At 35.4% G+C, this 20,937-nt stretch overlaps 2 protein-coding genes and 1 pseudogene across 3 annotated transcripts; 2 read left to right on the plus strand and 1 right to left on the minus strand.

Annotated features, from left to right (window-relative positions):
* Window positions 1-2,276: 2,276 nt before the first annotated feature.
* On the plus strand, window positions 2,277-5,289 carry LOC145579530 (cysteine-rich receptor-like protein kinase 6). Its single transcript, XM_081636771.1, has 7 exons — window positions 2,277-3,287; window positions 3,363-3,506; window positions 3,599-3,717; window positions 3,804-4,014; window positions 4,237-4,474; window positions 4,572-4,728; window positions 4,826-5,289. The coding sequence occupies exons 1-7, from the start codon at window positions 2,462-2,464 to the stop codon at window positions 5,153-5,155; spliced, it is 2,025 nt and encodes a 674-aa protein (XP_081492897.1). The 5' UTR covers window positions 2,277-2,461; the 3' UTR covers window positions 5,156-5,289.
* Window positions 5,290-12,527: 7,238 nt separating this feature from the next.
* LOC145577500 (cysteine-rich receptor-like protein kinase 10) lies at window positions 12,528-15,381 on the plus strand. The gene is made up of 7 exons (XM_081634979.1): window positions 12,528-13,363; window positions 13,452-13,592; window positions 13,695-13,813; window positions 13,886-14,096; window positions 14,183-14,420; window positions 14,515-14,665; window positions 14,760-15,381. Exons 1-7 carry the CDS (start codon window positions 12,547-12,549, stop codon window positions 15,084-15,086), a joined length of 2,004 nt encoding a protein of 667 aa, XP_081491105.1. The 5' UTR covers window positions 12,528-12,546; the 3' UTR covers window positions 15,087-15,381.
* Window positions 15,382-15,611: 230 nt separating this feature from the next.
* On the minus strand, window positions 15,612-20,076 carry LOC145578321 (putative cysteine-rich receptor-like protein kinase 20; annotated as a pseudogene). Its single transcript, XR_014098850.1, has 10 exons — window positions 20,013-20,076; window positions 19,837-19,898; window positions 18,900-19,065; window positions 17,784-18,449; window positions 17,531-17,650; window positions 17,162-17,283; window positions 16,830-17,040; window positions 16,443-16,680; window positions 16,171-16,321; window positions 15,612-16,054 (listed from the first exon to the last, which is right to left on the minus strand). The product of XR_014098850.1 is annotated as a putative cysteine-rich receptor-like protein kinase 20 (transcript).
* Window positions 20,077-20,937: the final 861 nt, after the last annotated feature.

The following is a 20,937-nucleotide window of genomic DNA, read 5'->3' on the forward strand; positions in this document are numbered from 1 at the left end:
CCTTTGCAGGATAACCATGTAATTCCAGCACTTATCTATGGTGTGATTATTCAGCTTGCAATGATCACAAAATAGAGGTGCTCGAGCAGCTGTAGGATAGTATCTGTTGTAAGTATTTCTCCTTTCTTCTGCAGCTGCAAATGCCATGTTGTTAGGCTACCTGGTAACAACATCAGTAATCTGCTTCTGCCTTTCATCCTGAATAAGCAGATTATATGCAACAGACATAGAAGGCAATGGATTCATCATCAAGAAATTCGTTCGAACTCCAGCATGTTTAGGATCAAGTTTCATAAGAAATTGAATCAGTCTTTTATCCTACTGAGATTTCAGAAATCTTTGTGTCAAATTGCAGGTACACCTTGAACAATTGCATAAAAGAATCAGATTTGCAGCACTAATCTGATCCCAAATTCCTTTGATTTTTGTAAAGAACTCAGCTATTGAAGAAGAACCTTGCTCTATTTGATTCAAAGTTTGTTGCAATGAATAAATCTGAGGTCCAGAATTCACAGAATACATGTCTTCAAGATCCTTCCAGATCTCATATGCATTGAGAAGAAGATAACACTCTTAGCAAGAGTATTGTCCAGAGATCTCAGTATGTATGATATTATCATGTTATTGCATCTGCTCCAAGCATTGTACATTAGTTCTGCTTCTCCTGGATTCTGCAAGCTTCCATCTATGAAAGCCATCTTGTTCTTCATTGAGAGAGCCAAAATCATACCTCTCTTCCAATCTTGATAATTCTCACCATTGAATTTCTCATAAACAACTAAAATTATTGCTGGATTTTCACTTGGATGAATGTAATAAACTGATCTAGGATCTTGAGTCGGATTAGTACTTTATGCTGCCATTGTAATCAAGATTTTATGCTTGAAAAAGTTAATTTCAGCAAAGAATTTGTATGAAAAAATTGTTTTTGAGTTCAAATTTCAAACCAAAAAAAAAAAAAAAAAAAAATGAAAATCGTATGAACTGACACTAGAATGAGTATTAGAATTGTTGCATTATATGAAAAATTTTGCGGAAAATTAGCAGATATTCTGCTCTAATACCATGTTAAGATTCAGAAATTGAGAGTTAGAACAATTTGTAGAGAGAGAAACAAGAGTTTGTTTTATTGATTTTAAGAAAAATCTGAATGAATCAGAATATTACAGCAATGATGCTTATTTATACAAGAGCTCTAACAGAATATTCCATAATGAAAAATATCTGTACCAGCTGATCATCACAACCATTCAGTCTTCTGTCCTGTGCCAGCTTATGAGGATATGCTGCTGTGTCATCTTGAACTAGATCAAACGTGCTATGCTTTGTAGGAATAGAATCTGGAACCTTGATAATGTGATCATCAGCATGATCATCAATATTGTTGTAGTTCAGAGACACTATTCCTATGTCCACTCACAATTTCCAGAAGTATAGCGATCAAGGCTCTTGTTCGGCACAAACTCATAAACTAAAAGGAATAATATTATGTTTCACTCTTAAAAATTCAGCCAAAAAATCGAATGGGCACACATTTAATTCGAAGCATTGATCTACTTGCAACATTTATTTAGACTTGGATGGACGTATATAAGACTCATTCAATTGTTGAGGTTCTTCTCAGCTGCGCCCCTCTTTTTTCTTGCTTTCCACCCAATTTCCTAAACCATGAATTTTAGAGGAACTTTCATCGATTTTACTGGAGTAAAGCTAAGCCTCTGATCATCCTTTATTATTCTTGTGGTATATTTCTCTAACTATGCTTTAATTTGTTGATTAGTTTAAACTAGGCTGCCGCCTCCTTTTATGAGGATATATATTTTCCTATCGAAAGATATTATTTTTCTAGGATATTTGCTACTTTAGGTTGTTATTTATTGGTGGTTTAAGGTTTTAAATCAATTATTAGATCAAACAATTATAACATGAAATGTAATAGTAAAGGCTGGGCCACTTTTCCTCCAAAAAAAAAAAAAAAAAAAAAAAAAAAGGACTCGGGCCACTTGAAAAGATGCGAATACATAAAAAATTCATTGCTCACATAATCAAATTTGAAGCAATGGATGGAGTTAGAGTTGTGCTCAGTTAGTCAGTTATAGTTGTTTTTAGTCATGAAAGTTGGGATAATTCTTTAATCCTTGTTTACAAATTTTGATAATTACTAAAGCAATGAATGGTGGCAAGTAGAATGACATAAGAGCACTTATAATAGACTTGGATACAAGTCATAGGAGAATAGACCAACAATAATTTCTGGTCAACGTATTGTGTAAATGTGTGTAATACGTAAAACTAATTAGTATAGTCTTGAACAAAAATATTTGTAACCAACTTTTCTATCTGACTAGTTTGTTAACCAAAATTGTTATCACCTTTCTATTTTTCCTTCTCTTACTTTGTACCATCTCCCTTTCTTCAACCTTTTTGCGACTCCAAATTAACAAACAAAATTAATGGTAATATGGAGTCTTCAAATGTTTACTTGTTAGTACTCAGTCTCATAATTTCTTCTACCATGCCCAAGTTTGTCTCAGCTCAGAGCCCGTTCCGCAGGCAGTGGTGCAGCGACACGACTTACGCACCAAATAGCACTTACCAATCCAACCTTCAAGCAGTCTTAAACTCTCTATCGACAGACACTCGAATCACCTACGGGTTTTACAATATAACAGCAGGACACGAACCGGACAAAGTGAGTTCATTAGCCCTATGCAGGGGTGATGTCCCTGTTAATACATGCCGGAATTGTATTAAAAACTCGGCTATTTTGCTCATTAATACCGTTTGTCCTAACCAAATGGAAGGATTTGGGTATAGTGGATATTGCTCAGTATTTTTCTCAAACCGTTCGATTTATGGGAAAGTACAAAATGTGGTAGGCCCATGGTTCCTTGCAGATAGAACACCTGCTACGAATACTCGTGGTTTCAGTGATGCACTGTCTTTGCTGATGCAATCGTTGAAGAATCGAGCTGGTTCCGGTAATTCAGAGATGAAGTATGCTGCAGACAAGGCTAATACATCAGGTGGTCAGAGTTTGTACGGTCTTGTGCAGTGCACACCAGATTTGTCAAAGAGAAGTTGTATGCAGTGTAGTCAAGAGTTAATTGATTATATCCCTTCGTGTTGTGTTCAATCGAATTACACGGCTTCTGGAGTTATGCTTGTTTTACCAAATTGCTTTGTTCGGTATGATATCAATTCCTTCTATGGGGATGTGCCTGATGATCCTTTGCCTACGTCGTCACTCAACATCAGTCCATCAAATAATAATGCTACTACTTCAGGTAATATCGAACACACAATATTTTGTGCTTGAAATATTTTGTTTAGTAATTTGGACTAATTATGATTTATGGTAGGTCGAAAAAGTAACAAGACTCGTATAATCGGTATTGTTTCAATTGCACTTGGTGTGTCGACAATGTTACTTGCTACAAGTATCATCTTCAGCATCTTATTAAAGAAAAGAAAATTGAAGAAATCTTGGATGGTGAAATTCAGCAGTAAGATTTTTGGTCTAATTTACAGCATTCTTTTATGTAATTTGCTTCTTGTATATAATAATGTTGCTAATTTTGTTAATGCGTAAGTGCAGAAGATGAAATTAAGGACTTAAAGTCGTTACAATTTAGTCTTGGAGCTATGAAGCAGGCAACACAGAACTTTTCTGAGGAATATAAGCTCGGAGAAGGCGGATTTGGCTCTGTTTATAAGGTACTAATTCAATCAAACAACTAGGAAGATAGTATGAGTACAAATAAGCCATCTTTTTTTTTTTAATTTCCTAATCCATTTTTCAGGGTGTACTTCCTGATGGACAAGAGATAGCAGTGAAAAAACTTGTAAAGAACTCGGGGCAGGGCGATGCAGAGTTTAAAAATGAAGTACTGATATTAGCAAAGCTCCACCATAGAAATTTGGTGAGACTTTTGGGATTTTGCTTACATGGAAAAGAAATGATTCTCGTCTACGAGCTCGTTGCTAATAGAAGCCTTGATAAGTTTATATTTGGTGAGTGAAAAAACTTCTGACAGAATGATGGTAAGACCTTTATGTCATGCTGGCTCCGATACCATGTTAATGGACCAACTCAACCAAAAGCTTAAGCTGATGGTTGAGGTCCACGAATATAATTTATACTCTATCAGATTTGATACCTCGCTCTAAGGGAATTGATTTTTATTGATCATCGTTAAGATTGTCTAAAATTCTGTTACACGTAATCAAATGCAGATCCATTAAGTCGTCAATCTATGCAATGGGAAACACGTTACAAAATCATCAATGGCGTTGCTAGAGGGATCTTGTACCTCCATGAAAATTCTAGACTAAAAATCATACATCGCGACCTCAAAGCAGCTAATATTCTCTTAGACGAGGATTTCTATCCTAAGATCGCAGATTTTGGTATGGCAAGGCTATTTAACTTTGATCAATCTCAAATACAGACTAGCAAAATTGTTGGTACCTTGTAAGCATCCAAATTCTTCCACTTCTACCTACAATATATTATTGGCTTATGTTTTTTTGATTTCTTTGTACAAGAAATAAATATATTATTTTTGCAGAGGTTACATTTCACCTGAGTATGCTTATCAAAATCAAGTATCAGTAAAGTTAGACGTCTACAGCTTTGGTGTACTCGTCCTAGAGATAGTAAGCGGGCAAAGCATTACTTCATTATTGTACGGTGATGAGGAGAATCAAGAAACCCTCTTGAGCTTTGTAAGTTACCTTATAAAAATTTGACATATTTTGATAACTTTCTTTCACAATGTTACAAAAATTCATAAATGGCATTTGAAACATTGGTTTATAATAGGCTTGGAGAAATTGGACTGAAGGGAATGCTTCTAATCTGGTAGATCCTGTAATACAACCCGGTTTTAGTACCGAGATATTAAAATGCATCCACATCGGTTTGTTGTGTGTCCAAGACGACCCTGCAGACAGGCCAACGATGTCTGCAGTCGATCTTATGTTGAGTAGTGATTCTATTACACTTCAAGTACCGGTGCAGCCTGCATTTTGTACCGAGGACCAAAATCTACCTGATATGCTCTTGGAGTGGAGTACAACGACTAAGTCGAGTGTAAGATCAGAGGGAGCTTCAATCAATAATGTTACGATAACAGAGTTGCACGCTAGGTAATGGAGCTTTAGATGACCCTAGAAGGTATCGAAGGGATACCCACAATTAATTGTCAAGTGAATAGTTTTTTCTTCGTTTTTATTATAGTTGTAACAATTTGACTTTTACACTATTTATATGTTTTACTTTGACTAGTTTTGATGATTTATATTTAAGCAAATATATAGCAATGTGAGATCTTTTAGATTTTCGTCTCGATTTATAATATTTTAATATCAAATATTAATAATTTTTATATATTGGAAATTAAAGACATTAACGATTGAAATCATGTATCGACAAACGTGAAAAGAAAAATATTGCAATTATTAAAAAAAGGGAAATTCTCAATGGTAGCCTCATGTTTTTGCTTTTTCTCAATGGTAGCCAACTTTTTTTTGGATTCTCAATGGTAGCCTCCAACTATTTAAAAGTTGCAACCGTAACCTTAATCATGTTTTTCCGTTAAATTTCTGTTAAAACTAACTTTATTATAAACCAAGGTTAACATTTTAAAAAAATATATAATAATAATAATAATAATAATAATAATAAACCACTCCTCCTCACACCACCGTCTCCCCCTCCACTACCGTATGCTGGTGACTGGCCAAACCTAGCCCGCTAGCGCCTGGCCAACCCTCACCGGAAATTCTGTCCCAACACCACAACAACCACCACCCCGAGACCCCACCCATCCCTTCCACCCCCTTCCCCAAAACCTGAACCGTCCCTCCCATTTCCCCAAAAATTGATCAAAAACTTGGGAGAAAGCCTTAAATTCGAGAAATTGAACAACATTTTTCTCTTCCTCATCCAAATTTGAATTCACAATCCTTTTTAAATTTCGAAATAATTGAGGGCGCGACTTGTTGTGGGTGAAGGGGGAAGGGGGTCGAGCCGTCGAGGCTCATGATTGGGGAAATGATGGGTGGCAGGCTGGCAGCCATGAAGGGAAGGAGTGAGCGAGAAACGGGTTCGTTGATCTCAAAGTTGCCGGAGATTTTGTGGCAGGGTAGCGGCGGTGTATAGCTAACCTTAGAAATGGGGTTGCAGATCTCGAAGTTGAAGGATGGAAATGGGTCTGTTGGTGAGTTTCCTATGGTAGAAAGGGGTTTGGAGGAAGAGAATTGTCTGGGTGTGGCATGTGGCTGCCATGGCCATCTCCTCAAAGGAGATACAGTGAGAAGGAGGGGGAAAGTGTGGCTGGGATGGTGGGTATTTGGGTGATCAGATCGTGACAGCCATGAAGGAAAGGAGAGAGAAAAAAATTAAACATGGTTAAAAGTTTTTTTTTTTATTTTTGTTTTTTATTTTAAGAAACATGGTTAAATGCTTTAACTCTAGTTACATTTAACAGTTATTTAACCTTTTTTAGTTAATAAGGTCGGTTGCAACTTTTAAAAAGTTGAGTGCTACCATTGAGAATCGAAAAAAAAGTTGGCTATCATTGAGAAAAAGCAAAAACATGAGGCTACCATTGAGAATTTCCCTTAAAAAAAATAGCGGAAGTATATATTAAACCATGTTACTTATGACTAATAAATTATTTAGACAAACAGGTGAAATCCATTGATGTATTATCGTGAGTTTAGCTTTGTAACAAAACACCACGCTATTTATTTGAAATAGATTCCTGGCGTTTAAATAAAGAATACAGTGATTTGAATATCATTTTCTTGATTCTTTTTGTATAAATTCTCCGTAGTTAAGAAATATGGAGTGACGTTTTGTTATCTTTGCGAAGTAGCTTTGATTTGAGCTCAAAGTTATCACTAATAAATAATTATACGAAGATTATACTTAAGGTCTGTTCACTTCAGCTTAATTTCAGTTAAATTTAACTCCAATCAGCTCAGTTCAATTCAACTCCAATCAGTTCTGTTCAGTTCAATTTAACTCCTAATTTTCTTTTCTCATAAAATATTCATTTTATCTCTATTTAGTTGAGTTCAGCTCCAGTTTATTTCATGTGAACAAACCCCGAGTCAATTTGTTTTTTTTTTCAAAAAGTTATTGTAGGAATAATACTAGTAATTGTCTACTAGACTACTACGTCCTAGAGTTTAGGGTACTACTTGATTAATTGATCAAGGTAATTTCGTTCCCTTAGCTTGACTCGTGAAGTCGTGATCCATTATTGGTCCTTGTATGACATGAAGATTTTTTTTTTTTTTTTTTTTTGTCTTTTTATTTGGTCAAGAAGGACAAAACATGACAATTTGACAATGAATAACCACCTATTGTTCCTTGTATTACAGCTAGACATGAAGATTTATTTATTTATTTTTTTTTTTTTTCATTTGGTCAAGAAGGACAAGAACATGACAGCTTGACAATGAATAACCAAGAAAAGAAGATGAACAGACTACAAGTAATCAATCAATCTGGCTTGCAGAAGTTGTTACCCTATTTATGGGTCAGGTTAGTTATTAATAAACCATATTCCCTCTGTTTGACAATTATCATAACATTGATTTGCATATATACGTACTCTAAAGTTACAAACATAAAATATATTACGAATTTATAATTATTATATTCTAAACCACATCAATTAAAAAAAAAAAAAAGGCTTTCGTTCTTATGCTTTTGGGATCATACTTTATTACTCCATTGATTTTCAGTTTAATCATTTCAATCAACCTAAGGGTTGAATTTCAGTTAAGCCTAAAGACCAAAATATCAAACGAAGCTCATCCATACATATTGACTAATATAATAATAAAGTAATATTATTGTAATAATTTGCATGAGAAGATGACACCATTAAATACAAAAACTTTCTCTGAGATAGAGAAATAAAAGTACCGTGTACCTTTCAAATAAAAAAATAAAATAAAATAAATAAATACAATTAAACCTACTCTTAAATTTTTATTTTGTGGCCATCTTCTTACGTCAACGATACTGTCAACGGTTGATTGTGGACTCGACAATTCCCATTGAAGAGGGGCACGCACTACTTACGTAATTTTACTTTCATTTTAAGACTACAATGTGACTTTTTTGGATGGAGCTACGTGGCACCTTCCTCAATTAATCACGTATTTCATTTTATGTGGTTAAAAATATGGATTGGATAAGGTTTTGATCTCAAGATTTCAAGTTTTAAAACTATATTGCTAGCCACTAAGCTATACCATATTTTATTAAAATTTAAATATAATTAACAATTTTAATCATGAAATTAATTTAGTAACTCGAAGCATAGTCCGAGGCCTAAAACTAGTTGTAAAATTATAAATAGTACAATGTATTTTTAAAAGTAATTATAGTCTTTATATGGAGTGATTTAAATACTTACAATGGTTACATCCTTATTTATTACATGAGTCCGATTATCTTATCTACTTCGAGCATACTCCCTCCGTGTTTTATTCGTTGCTCCATTTTTTCATTCACGGAGTTTTTACGAAAATTAGTAGAAAACAAAAAAATATGAATGAAGAGCGGATGGTTACAAAAATAAAGTATGAAAGTCAGGAGGAGAAATATATAAATGAAAATCTTTAACTATGATAAGGAAGTAATAGATACGGTTGCAAAAGAAAAGTGGAGGAAGTAATTAAATATGGAGGGATGGTATGTTTTAGTGTTTTACTAAGCTATTTATTTTTTATATATATTTTTTTTGACAAGTACTCTTTCAGTTTGCACATATAAAACTATTTTAAATTGGCTTTTAAAAAAAAAATATTTTTGAAATATTTTTTTATATTTTTTAAAATTATTATTATTATTATTATTATTATTATTATTATTATTATTATTATTATTATTATTATTATTATTATTATTATTATTATTATTATTATTATATCTCTTTCCTTTTTGTCATGTTTATTGCTTTATTTACTAAAATTTAATTAGGAGAATAGACACATTCTATATTTTGGAATAATTTAATAGTGAATCACATTACATGAGTTTAATTTACAACTTGAATATGTTAAAATAAGGAAAAATTGTCAAAAATAATATAAACTTTCAGCGATCCGCCAAAAACAAGTCAAACTTTTGATTATTCCTAAATAATACAAACTTTGTAGTGTATTCGCTTTTAACAAGTTATTTTACCTACAACCTGAATGACCGGTTTAATTTTTTTTTTTAATAAATTTATTTAACAATGTAATTAATTATTAATAACAACTTTAATTATGATTAATTAATAATTAAATTATTTTTAAAAAAATTTCTTCAAAAATAAAATATTAAAAAAATTTCCTCCAGCCACCGGTTGCTGCACCACCAGCGCAACCTCCCCCCACCCCTCCCAGCGCCAGCGTCGGCACGCCGACCTCTATGCGCATCCCATTCCCTCTACCCTGAGTCTGGCCTGAACCACCGAAACCCCTTCCCCAAAACCCTTCCTCCCCCGTACAACCACCAAAAACCCATCCTTCACCCTCGAAAACCCTAACCGAACCCCTAGCGATGGCTAGAGAGGTCCGATTAGGGCTTTTCGAGGGTGTGGGATGGGTTTTAGGTGGTTTTGCGGGGGGGGGGGGGGGGAGGGTTTCGGGGAAGGGGTTTTTTGGCTCGTCGGGAAGAGGGAAAGGAGCGGCGCAGAAGGGGAAGGGGTTCAGCGCCGGTGGAAGGGAATCTAGGCGCAGCTGGTTGTTGGGGAGGGGGATCTAGGCGTGGCTGAGTGGGCTGGAAGGGGGTTCACTGGTTGTCGGGGAACAGGAAAGGGGATGACGCGCGGAGGTGGGGCCGTGGGGGTTAGCGCCGGCGCCAGGGGAGGGTGGGGGATCCGGGCAGTGCTGGTGCCTGGGGCTGGGAGGGAGGTTGGCACGGTGGTGGTGGTGCTGGTGGCTGGTGGCTGGTGGAGGAGATGGGTGGATTTTTTTAAAAATAAAATAAAATAATAATAATCTGTAAAAATTAAAAAAAAAAAACAATTTATATGGCCCAACCAATAAGATGATGCCACGTGTCCCACATAACATGCTAATTAGGTTACTAATAAGTCATAACTTGTTTAAAGAAGATACTATCAAAAGTTTGTATTATTTAGGAATAATAAAAAGTTTGACTTGTTTTTGGCGGACCGCTGAAAGTTTGTATTATTTTTTACAATTTTTCCTTAAAATAATGCGTTCAAATAATTAGTGTTAAAGTGGAGAAAACAGCTTAGGCTTTGCATTGATTATACGACTATATATATATATCATAATAATCCAAAAGGAAACCTAACGAGCCTAAAATCCTAACAAGATAGACTTAACATAAATACAATATTAACAATTATAAAACCAAACCGACTTCTAATAATACTCCCCATCAAGTTGAGCATGTAGATCACGAATGCTCAACTTGCGTAACAAAAATCCAAACCGTTGTCATTCAAAAGCCTTCGTAATAATATCTGCCAACTGATGATTCGTCGAAACATATATTAAGTAGAAATATTACCTTTCAACAACTCATCACGTACAAAATGACAATCTACCTCATTATTCTTCGTACGATCATGAAACACCGGATCTTAGCTATATGCAAGGCCGACTGACTATCACAAAATTAAACAACTGCATAGATTTCGAATGATCAACACCAAGAGCAAACAACAACTGTTTCAACCATTTAACCTCACAAGTAGTGACTGACATAGATCTGTACGTATTCGGCTGAAGCCAAAGATCGGGAAACTGTAGGTTGTTTCTTAGTCTTCCAAGAAACAGACAAATGACCTAAAAACAAAAAATAACCTGACAAAAGGAACGCCGAAAAAGACACGCCGCCCAATCACTGTCACAAAACTCCGCCGGGTGTAAATCCTTCATAGGTCGCAATAAGATGCCTTATCCCGGACCACCCTTAAGGTACCTTAAGACACAAATAACCGCATCCCAATGAGAAACTTGCGAATCACTCAAAAACTGAGCCAAAACATGCAATATCAACTGCACAGCAAACACGCACACACGCACCACAGAACAACACAACGCACCAAAGCATAGCACAACACCATGCAAACAACAACGGCGTACCACAATAACAGCACATCACAACATCAGCGCACCTACGGAGCACCAAAAAATCTCAACATACGCACACCACAAGGCAACGTACAACACAACATGCATACACAATATGCGCACCACAAAGGCACAAACTGACCAAAAATTAGAGATTGTAAACCTTAAATTCGACCAAACAGAATTTTGTGAAAAAAAATAAAATTGAAGCCCTAATCTCACTAAGAAATTAGCTTGCGGAATAAAAAATAAAAAAATTTGAAGAACAAACCAAGATCGAAAAAAAATCCTGTAGAAATTAAAAAGGCTTAGATATCATGTTAAAGTGGAGAAAGATGTGAAGAAAACGGCTTAATTAGGCCTTGCATTGATTATAAGGCAATATATATACACAATACAAAATAGATTTAACATAAATACAATATTAACAAATATAAAACCAAACCGACTATGAGAGTGATTTACATTTTTTTTTTTTCTGAGAAATTTCAGCTTAAAATATTGAAGTTTCTTACATTTTCTTTGAAATCTAAGTGTCTAATCCACTTTTTCATTATTGGAGTTTTATCCAAATTTCTACGAGTATAGTGTTCCATTTTCAAGTTTCAACTAATCGTAGTACTTTAGGAGAGGACTGTTTACCACATTTTGCACCCAAAAAATATCAAATAGAGCTTATCTTTTATCTTATGGTGGAAATGAAGCATGCGTGCTAATTGGAAATGTAATTATTCAATGACTTTATACAATTATTTTGAATAGTCAAATATGTTAGTTTTCTTCTTCCTTTAACGTGGAATAGTTAATCCCTACTCACATATACATGTGGATAAAAGATGTATGGATTAAGATTGAATTCATAGATTACTGCATCACACCCAATCAAAACTTAAAAAAGTAAAAATTTTCTTATAAGACGAATCTAATGTAACAGACGACATACTAATCCATAGTATCGCACCTAGCTAGCTCCACCACCAGCAAACACCCTGATTGTTCCAAATAGCAAAACCACAACTCACCAAGCCCATAGTTCCATACCATGCTCCACTTGTGGTGTTGTGCACTCTTTTATTAACGGAGTGGCGGCTTTGACCAAATGCATTATGAATTTCTGACTACTTATAACTCGTCAAAAAAAAAAAAAAAAAATTATGTTATAATCATATGTACCATAAAATAAAACCATTATTTAACTACTAGTAATAATTTCTTGTAACACTGCAAGGCAACTTCGCTATGACTCGTATGATAAAATAAGGCAACTTCGCTATGACTCGTATGATAGCAACCCGTGAGGCCGTGACCCAATTTACCCTTTTTGTCATATTATATTTATTTATGACCCGAATTTACCCTTTTTGTCATTTAAAAATTATTTATAGACCTCTGTTAGCTACCATCTGAATCACATTCACAGCAAATATGAAATTAACGAAATTATTCTTCTTAGTATTTTTGGTTCAACTATTTTATGTAATTCCCAAAACTTTTGCTCAATTATTTGAGTTTCTCAATAGTAGGTGTGGAGACAATCACTCCACTCCCAATGCTTATCTAACAAACCTTAAAACAACCCTCAAGTCTATGTCTTCAGACACCCAAATCACCTATGGTTACTATAACTTCACCGCCGGTCAACAACCCAACAAAGTCGAAGCCATGGCTCTCTGCAGGGCCGATATCTCAGTCGATGATTGTCGTGATTGTGTCAGTTCTTCTGCTTCTAGTCTGCTTTCAGTCTGTCCCAACAGTATGCAGGCGTTTGGGTATTCTGACAACTGTGTAATACATTACACAAACATCAGTCTGTTTCATGTTTTAACAGATAGGCCATTTTGGGCTCTTCGGTTTGATGGCAGTATTGCTGCTGATATCCCCAAGTTAAACAGTTCGCTTACTACTTTGATGACCTCTTTGCAAAACAAGGCTTCCTTAGGTAATTCCGTTCTCAAATTTGCTACCGGAAACACGAAAATAACTGCCAATCAATCCTTGTATGGTCTTGTTCAGTGTAGTCCTGACTTGAATAGGCTCGACTGTGTTAAGTGTGTGCAAAATCTCACTTTGAGTGTTTTCACACAGTATTTTGTCACCACTAGTCCTTTATATATGGCTAAAGGAGGAAGAGTGATTTCACCTAGTTGCAATCTTCGGTATGAACTCTATCATTTCTATAAGAATGTAACTTATGTAGCTACTTCACCCGCCTCCAGCAGAACTGCTACTTCTTCTGCTCTAGGTAAGAAAATATGAATATAAATTTTGATTCTTTGGTATTATAATTAGTCCAAATCTGTATCATGGATTTGTGTTTTGTATTTTTTTAGGTGCAAGTAGTAGCAAGTCACATAAAATCATTGCTATTGTTGTTCCGATTGTTGGATCATTAGTACTCATCCTTATCATAGCTTTCATCTGTATCTTTGCGCGAAGAAAGAAGCAGGGGAAGTTTTCAGGAAGTTTTGACAGTAAGCAAGAATTCTAATCTATTAGACTTGTAACAGTCTAATATTAATATAGTAAACTAGAAATCTAATCTTGTAATATTATTACTTATATGGTTTGTATAGAGGAAGAAATGGACACTCTTCAAGCCTTACAATTCAGTACTGGGGCAATCAAGGTTGCAACAGAAAACTTTGCTGTTGAAAATATGCTCGGAAAAGGTGGATCCGCCACTGTTTACAAGGTAATTGTTTAGGATATATAATATCAAATGCAAGAGCTAATAAGAATAAATCTTTGTAACATCTATTATCAGGGGAAGCTGACTGATGGGCAAGAAATAGCGGTGAAGAGGATCGAACGACATGCAGTTCTAGGGGAAGAGCAGTTCAAAAATGAAATTCTGACCCTAGCAAAGCTGCATCACGGGAATCTAGTGAGACTTCTCGGATTCTGCTTGGAAGAAGATGAAATGCTTCTCATTTATGAGTTTGTCGTCAATAAAAGCCTTGACGCCTTTCTTTTTGGTTAGTATTTACTGCTTAAAGTTGTTCTATCCTTTTCTTTTCATTAGTAGTTTGGCAAATCATCTAAGGCTTGTACATAATTACAGACCCAGAGCACCGTGCATCTATGCACTGGGATACGCGACTTAAAATTATTAATGGCGTTGCTAGAGGACTCCTATACCTGCACGAAGATTCACAACAGCGGATTATACACCGTGACTTGAAAGCTGCTAATGTTCTGCTAGACGCTGAATTCATCCCTAAGATTGCAGATTTTGGCCTAGCAAAGTTGTTCAAGGCTGACCAATCTCAAGCAGTAGCAAGCAAAGTAGTTGGTACTCAGTAAGTATCATAACATTAGCAGCTTTTTTCATGTTGGGATTACTATTAATTGTTTGAAACTTTAACTTTGAAAGATGACATTGGTTTGTTACAGCGGATACATGCCACCGGAGTATTTGATCCAAGGTCAGGTGTCATTGAAGTCGGATGTGTTTAGCTTTGGTGTACTTGTTTTGGAGATAGTAAGCGGCCAAAAAATTAGCTCTTTCCAAATTGGAGAAAAACAGGAAAGTCTGCTTGCTTATGTAAGTGTTATCATTTATTCTTACACTCAGCTTATATAAAACTTGATTAACACATATCAAACTAGTTTCTTAACATTAAATTATGATGTCTTAGGCATGGAAAAACTGGCAAGAAGGCAAAGCGTGGAATCTTGTAGACCCTGCACTATCCCCTGCTTTTAGTGCTGAGATACTGAGATGCATACACATCGGTTTGCTGTGTGTTCAGGATAACATGGCCGATAGACCAACTATGTCTTCAGTATCTCTTATGCTAAGTAGCAACACTATGACCCTGGAAGCGCCTTTGCAACCAGCATTTTTCAAACAAAACCGTCCCATGCTACTAAGTGAACCTTCACAAGACAATTCCTCAGATCAATCAAATAGCAGATCATTATCAGTTAATGAAGCTTCTGTGACAGAGCTCTACCCTCGATAATAGAGATCTAGGTCCACTGAAGGGTATATACTGTTAATGTTACAACTGTGTCTGCACTTTATAATTACAGTATTATTTATTGCAATATAATAGTAGCCAACTGTTGTTACACCATATGATGATTTGTAGAGACCCTCCCAAAGTGATGCTAAATATGGTAAGTAAAAAAGGAAATTGAAACATTGCATCATCATGTATAGACATTTATATGCTACAGACCTACAATTATGCAGTCATAGGGCCTGTTCTCTTCAGCTTAATTTCAGTTCAGTTTAGCTCCGATCAGTTCAATTTAGTTCAGTTCCTAATTTCTTTTTTCGTAAACAATTCAGTTCAGCTTCGTCAGTTCAGTTCAATTCAGTTTAGTAAATCTGAACAGGCCCTTAGCAAATTAAACTATTATATTCAGGGAAAAAAAAAACACACACACACAGAGATACTTTTGGATCCACATCAAAGTAGAATCAATTGTTGTGTTAACAAATAATAATGTCTAGCAAAATCAGAAAACCATTATTACAATCATGCTGTGTTAACAAGCAAAATATTGAGTATAATTATCATTCATTGACATGAAGGAAATAAATTTTGTGTAAAAGAATCCCTATAACGAGTTTTCAAGCATTGTAATCAGTCAGCCTTCTAAGTAACAGAGCTTCCATGTAATAGAATTACCTGCCATTCACATTAGTGAACACCTCTGTAAAATGAGCATTACTTGCACTCAAGGCTTGAGGAAGGTTTCTCTTATACGGAAAAGCTGGAGGCGCTGTCAGAGATGGCAGAACAGCTGACTGGCTACTGAGCATAGACAAGATTGATGCAATTGCTGGCCGTCTAGCTGCATCTTCCTGAACACACAATAATCCAATATGGATGTATCTTTCAATTTCAGGGATTGAGAAATTTCCTCCAAGATTTGGATCCACCAACTCTAAACCGGTCCCATCATTCCAGCACTTCCATGCCTGTATGAAAACATAACATCAGTTAAAGAGCTTTATTGTTAAATTTTTCTTGCAGAGGCTGTGATTTTCCTTTTTTAAATTTTTCAGGCGGATAATCTTTTATGATTAAAGCTTACATGATTTAGTAAGTTCTCATCTTCTATGTTTAGATCAGTTACACTATTCCTGCTTCCACTCACAATCTCCAGAAGTAAGACTCCAAAACTAAAAACATCAGATTTGACTGAAAAATTCCCTGTTGAAGCATACTCTGGAGCCATGTAGCCACTGCAGTATTTTGCATCCGCAAAAAAAAAAAAAAAAAAAAAAAAGCATGAGATTTCATGACTAAGGTTTGGGGGGCTATGGATTTTATCCAGAGGAGGAGACAGGAAGGGATCAAACTTACAATGTTCCAGCAACTCAACTAGCATTTCCTTGAGTTTGATCAACCTCGAAAAGTTTTGCCATTCCAAAATCAGCAATCTTGGGGTTCATTTCTCCATCCAATAATATGTTGCTAGGCTCAAGATCGCGATGGATAATCCTGAATCTGGAATCTTCATGAAGATACAGAAGTCCTCTTGCAATTCCCATTACAATCCTTTGTCGAGTTTCCCACTTCAAATGGACTCCCCTGGTTGTACCTACAATTTCAGCCAGGACAAGAGTAAGTCATCAAGAAATCAGAACTTTTCTCAAAGGAGCTCCCCTGGTTGCTCCCCTAGTTGTATCTAGTATGCATTTCCCAACATGGTCTTTTATAAAATAGTTCAGGTTGTAATTGAAATTATACCATATAGAAATCGGTCAAGGCTTTTATTTGGCACGAACTCATATACAAGTAATTTTTCTTCTCCTTCTAAGCAAAATCCATAAAGTTTGACAAGATTCTTATGTTGCAGCTTTGCTGCTAAGCATGCTTCACTCTTGAATTCCCTGATTCCTTGCGCTGAGGGACTTGCAAGCCTCTTAACAGCTATAGCTTGTCCATCTGCAAGTGTTCCCTAAATTTGAAAGTGAACAAATATAAGCTGTTTGTCTGACAAGAAGAAATTATGGTATGAAGTTTGACAGAAAAAGAAAAAAGCATTAGTTTCATAATATTTGTCAATTACACAAACATACCATGGAAACAAATCCAAATCCACCTCGGCCAATTTTATTTTCAGGAGAGAAGTTGTCAGTGGCAACTTTGATAAGATCAAATTGCAAATGTAGATTTTCCATGCTTTCAATCTCTTCAATTCCTGCAGAACATAGCAGAGCCTCATCCATACTTAAATCTCTATTAGACTATAAATTTTGTTTATTCCCCCTAGAGGCTACAAATTCCTAACGATATCTTATGTAGAAGTACCATAATGATAAAGCTAATACTTGAAAATTCTATAGTACTTGATTTGAAGATTACAAAAAGCTCCATTGAGTCCACCCTAGATCTGATTTCCAGAACATGCATATTTGATTATTTGTAAATGTTAGTAGATGAATTACCAGTGGGCTTTTCTCTTGCTTTAAATTTTCTGAAGCACACATAGAAGTTCAAGATGAATGATATCCCTGCAACTCCAGCAACTATAATAACAACAATATATGACGTGTGTGATTGTTTCCCTGCATCAAAATACACATTTTTTTTTAAAACACGAGTACATAAAAAATATGGCGGTAGCTTCAAAGTTGAAACTAAGCAAAAATGATAACAGCCTACAGAGAAGTTATTAGAAGCTTAGAGTCAGTGAGTCACCTTGGTTGAAATCAACAAAGAGGTATTGCAATCGACAGCTTGGTTGTACAGTTGTCCCTAATTGCTTTCCATTCATCGGAAGCCTATTGAGTCCAGTTTGAAAGCACTTGTTGCACTCTGATGGGGTTAAATCAGGAGTGCAATCAGCATATGCTGAAAGTATTACATTTTCACTAACATAGACACTTCCCATTGCATAAGCCAGGGACATATTATTAACTTTGGCCTTATTGGAGAGGTCAATCAACATGCTTGATAATGGCTGATCAAACTGCTTGTAACCAGGAGGTCCATATTCATAATTGAAATACACAGAATCATCCTCAATGGAGAATATGGAGCGGTTAGCATAACGTAACATACATTGCCCATAAAACACAATCGCTGCAACATGATTTGGACACTTCTGTTGAACTTGACCGACTGCTTCAGTGATGCAGTCTTGGCAAAGCTGGGCAGTGTAGGTTCCAACACAAAGGAATAGGCCATACACTTTATTACTGCCCTCACCCTCAGTGAAGTTGTAGAATTTTTTAGTGACTGCTTCAAAGGAGAGATTGGATAGTAGAAGGTTTAAGTTGCTTTGATATATATTTTCATGATCATAGTGTCCTTCCTCTGAACAAAACTGCTGCATAAAAGTGACTTGATCGTCAGTAACGACCACTTGGAAGTAAAAGATTAAAAGGCAGATCAGAGACATAGCTTTTGGGATATAAATAGCCATTCACAGTAATTTTCTTTTCAAAAGAAAAGATTGGATAAGATGTATACAGGGCTCAATAAAGCTAGATATGTCCTTAAAGCAAATAACTTCGGATCACTCTGGAGAATCATACCATTCAAACATAATCCTAATATTTAGTTGGTCTTGCAGTCATTTAGCTTAAAAAAACAATTTATTTCCAAATATCCAGTCATAGTCACAACAAATGGAAGCTCACAGGTCACAACTGTGCTTCAGAGACAAATATAATAAAAACTAAAAAATTGTTCACTTGTTTTTTTTTTTGAGGAGAACGGCAAAATATATTAAGTTAGGCTAATGTTTGTTGGCTCCCGTTGGGTTGCCCAAAACTACAGCATGGGGGTCATGGCCCCTAGGATGATTAATACAGTTTACAGCATCCAGTTCTAAGTTTTTTATACAGACAAAAGGAGGAGCTAACAAATTACAAGCATGATTCAAGATATTTAGCCTTCCTCTAGCATCCTTTGCCAGGACATCTGCCACGCTGTTTTTGCCTCGTTCTCCATAGTATAGTTTGACCTCAGGTAGCTCCTGTAGCAGCAGCCTGCAAAAAATTGTTCACTGCTTAATTGTTTTTCTTACCAAAATAGAATGCATGAAGCACGACATTCCAACCTCTATCTCAGAATGCAGCGTAATAAAAAAAAAAAAAAAAAGATATTGACTCAGATGAAACGAGAACTGAAGTCTAGATTTAGCATTAATAAAAACATCAGTCAGATATAGCTGGAATTTTGTTATAGGTCAAAGTCAGTATAGTGTACATTTCCGGAATTCAGGCAATTTACTAATCAGAAAGATAAGTTCAGCAAATGATTTAAACTGAATTTCCTACGGTCTGCAAGATGCATGACTGCATGTAACAAGAGTAAATTTGAGCCTTTCCATCCATCAGGCACTCTTAAACTAACTAGTTATCCTTGCACAGAGAAAAATATAGTTAGTGTTCTGAATTCGTTGTGCATAACTTGATCAAAGCAAAGTGTAAATTAATTGATAGACTAGTAGACATTGGAATTTCTTGAAAGTCAAAGCAGCATCGCTGCAATCTTAACTTAATGCTTAGCTAACTTTTCATCTGGGTCAAATTTATACATCAATTATTGGACTATATATGAAAGTCAATTAATCTATAATCATGGTGTGAATACACAGCAGTATAACTTCAAGAATCCTGACTGAAGTATTTATTAATTGCAGAGGACTTGTTCAAGAATCCCATTTGACAGAAAATGATATCACAACAAAGATAAGTATTGATGAAATTGTTGAACCAAAATTTTCATAAAAAATGTGGATTACCTCAGCAAACTTTTTGATTTGTTGAGCAGATATCATATGAAATGACCTGAGGACACCGGAGACTGAGTGCAATGACAAATATTGTACAAATGATTTAAATTACAGTTATCACAAAAGAATGTACATCTATTGAAATACATTAAATAATGAAACTGGCCAAAAAAAAAATTTATTACTTTGCAGAATTAGCAGGAAGGATGGCCTCACAAGTGAATGCCTTTGATCATAGTTCTCCGTCATCATAACATGTCATCACTTGATATGGCCTCACAACTGATTTGATTCCTTCATATAATCTTTCAGTCAATTTGGCTCTCACTCCTTCAAAGTACTGCATTGAATTTCAAATGAACTGTAACTGAAGCAAAATTGCAATTCTGCAAGTCAGTGTACACTGTACGCTAAAGCGATCCATTCTGTTTTTCGTAAAACCACTAGCAGTGGTTGTTACTCTGTTCTATTTATTTAAGGATCCGGAAAGGAAAAAAAAAATGAACAACAGAATGTCACAGACAAAGAAACCCCATTAGAAAAGCTAAAAGGATTTTAAACTAACGGGTTGCAGGGCCAGAAAACTGAAGTGCAGAGTGAAACTAGGAAAAATACAACTCTTGTGCAGAAGACTCGTGGATTACAGGATTAACTAAGTACCAACTTCGGAACCATCAATCAATAAGATATGGATTAACAGTAACAACCACTGCTAGTGGTTGTAAGAAAAACAGAATGGATTAATCCATGAGTCATTACTGCCAAGTCATGGATAAACTAATAAATTAACTAAGTACCAACTTCGAAACCATCAATCAATAAGATATGGATTAACAGTAACAACCACTGCTAGTGGTTTAAGAAAAACAGAATGGATTAATCCATGAGTCATTACTGTTAAGTTATGGATTAACTAATAAATTAAGTACCAACTTCGAAACCACCAATCAATAAGTTATGAAGCTGATCAAGTTAATATTGAAGCACTTGACAGGCATAGGCAACAAAGACAGCAAGATATAATCTTTTATCTTTTGTAACAATTAATTACAGCCATTTACATCAGGTAAAGTTGATGCAAGACATATAGATGGAGGCGTGCAGGCAAAA

The sequence above is a fragment of the Chenopodium album genome, chromosome 14 (genome assembly GCF_948465745.1).
Source record: "Chenopodium album chromosome 14, dcCheAlbu1.1, whole genome shotgun sequence".
Taxonomy (NCBI): Eukaryota; Viridiplantae; Streptophyta; class Magnoliopsida; order Caryophyllales; family Amaranthaceae; genus Chenopodium; species Chenopodium album.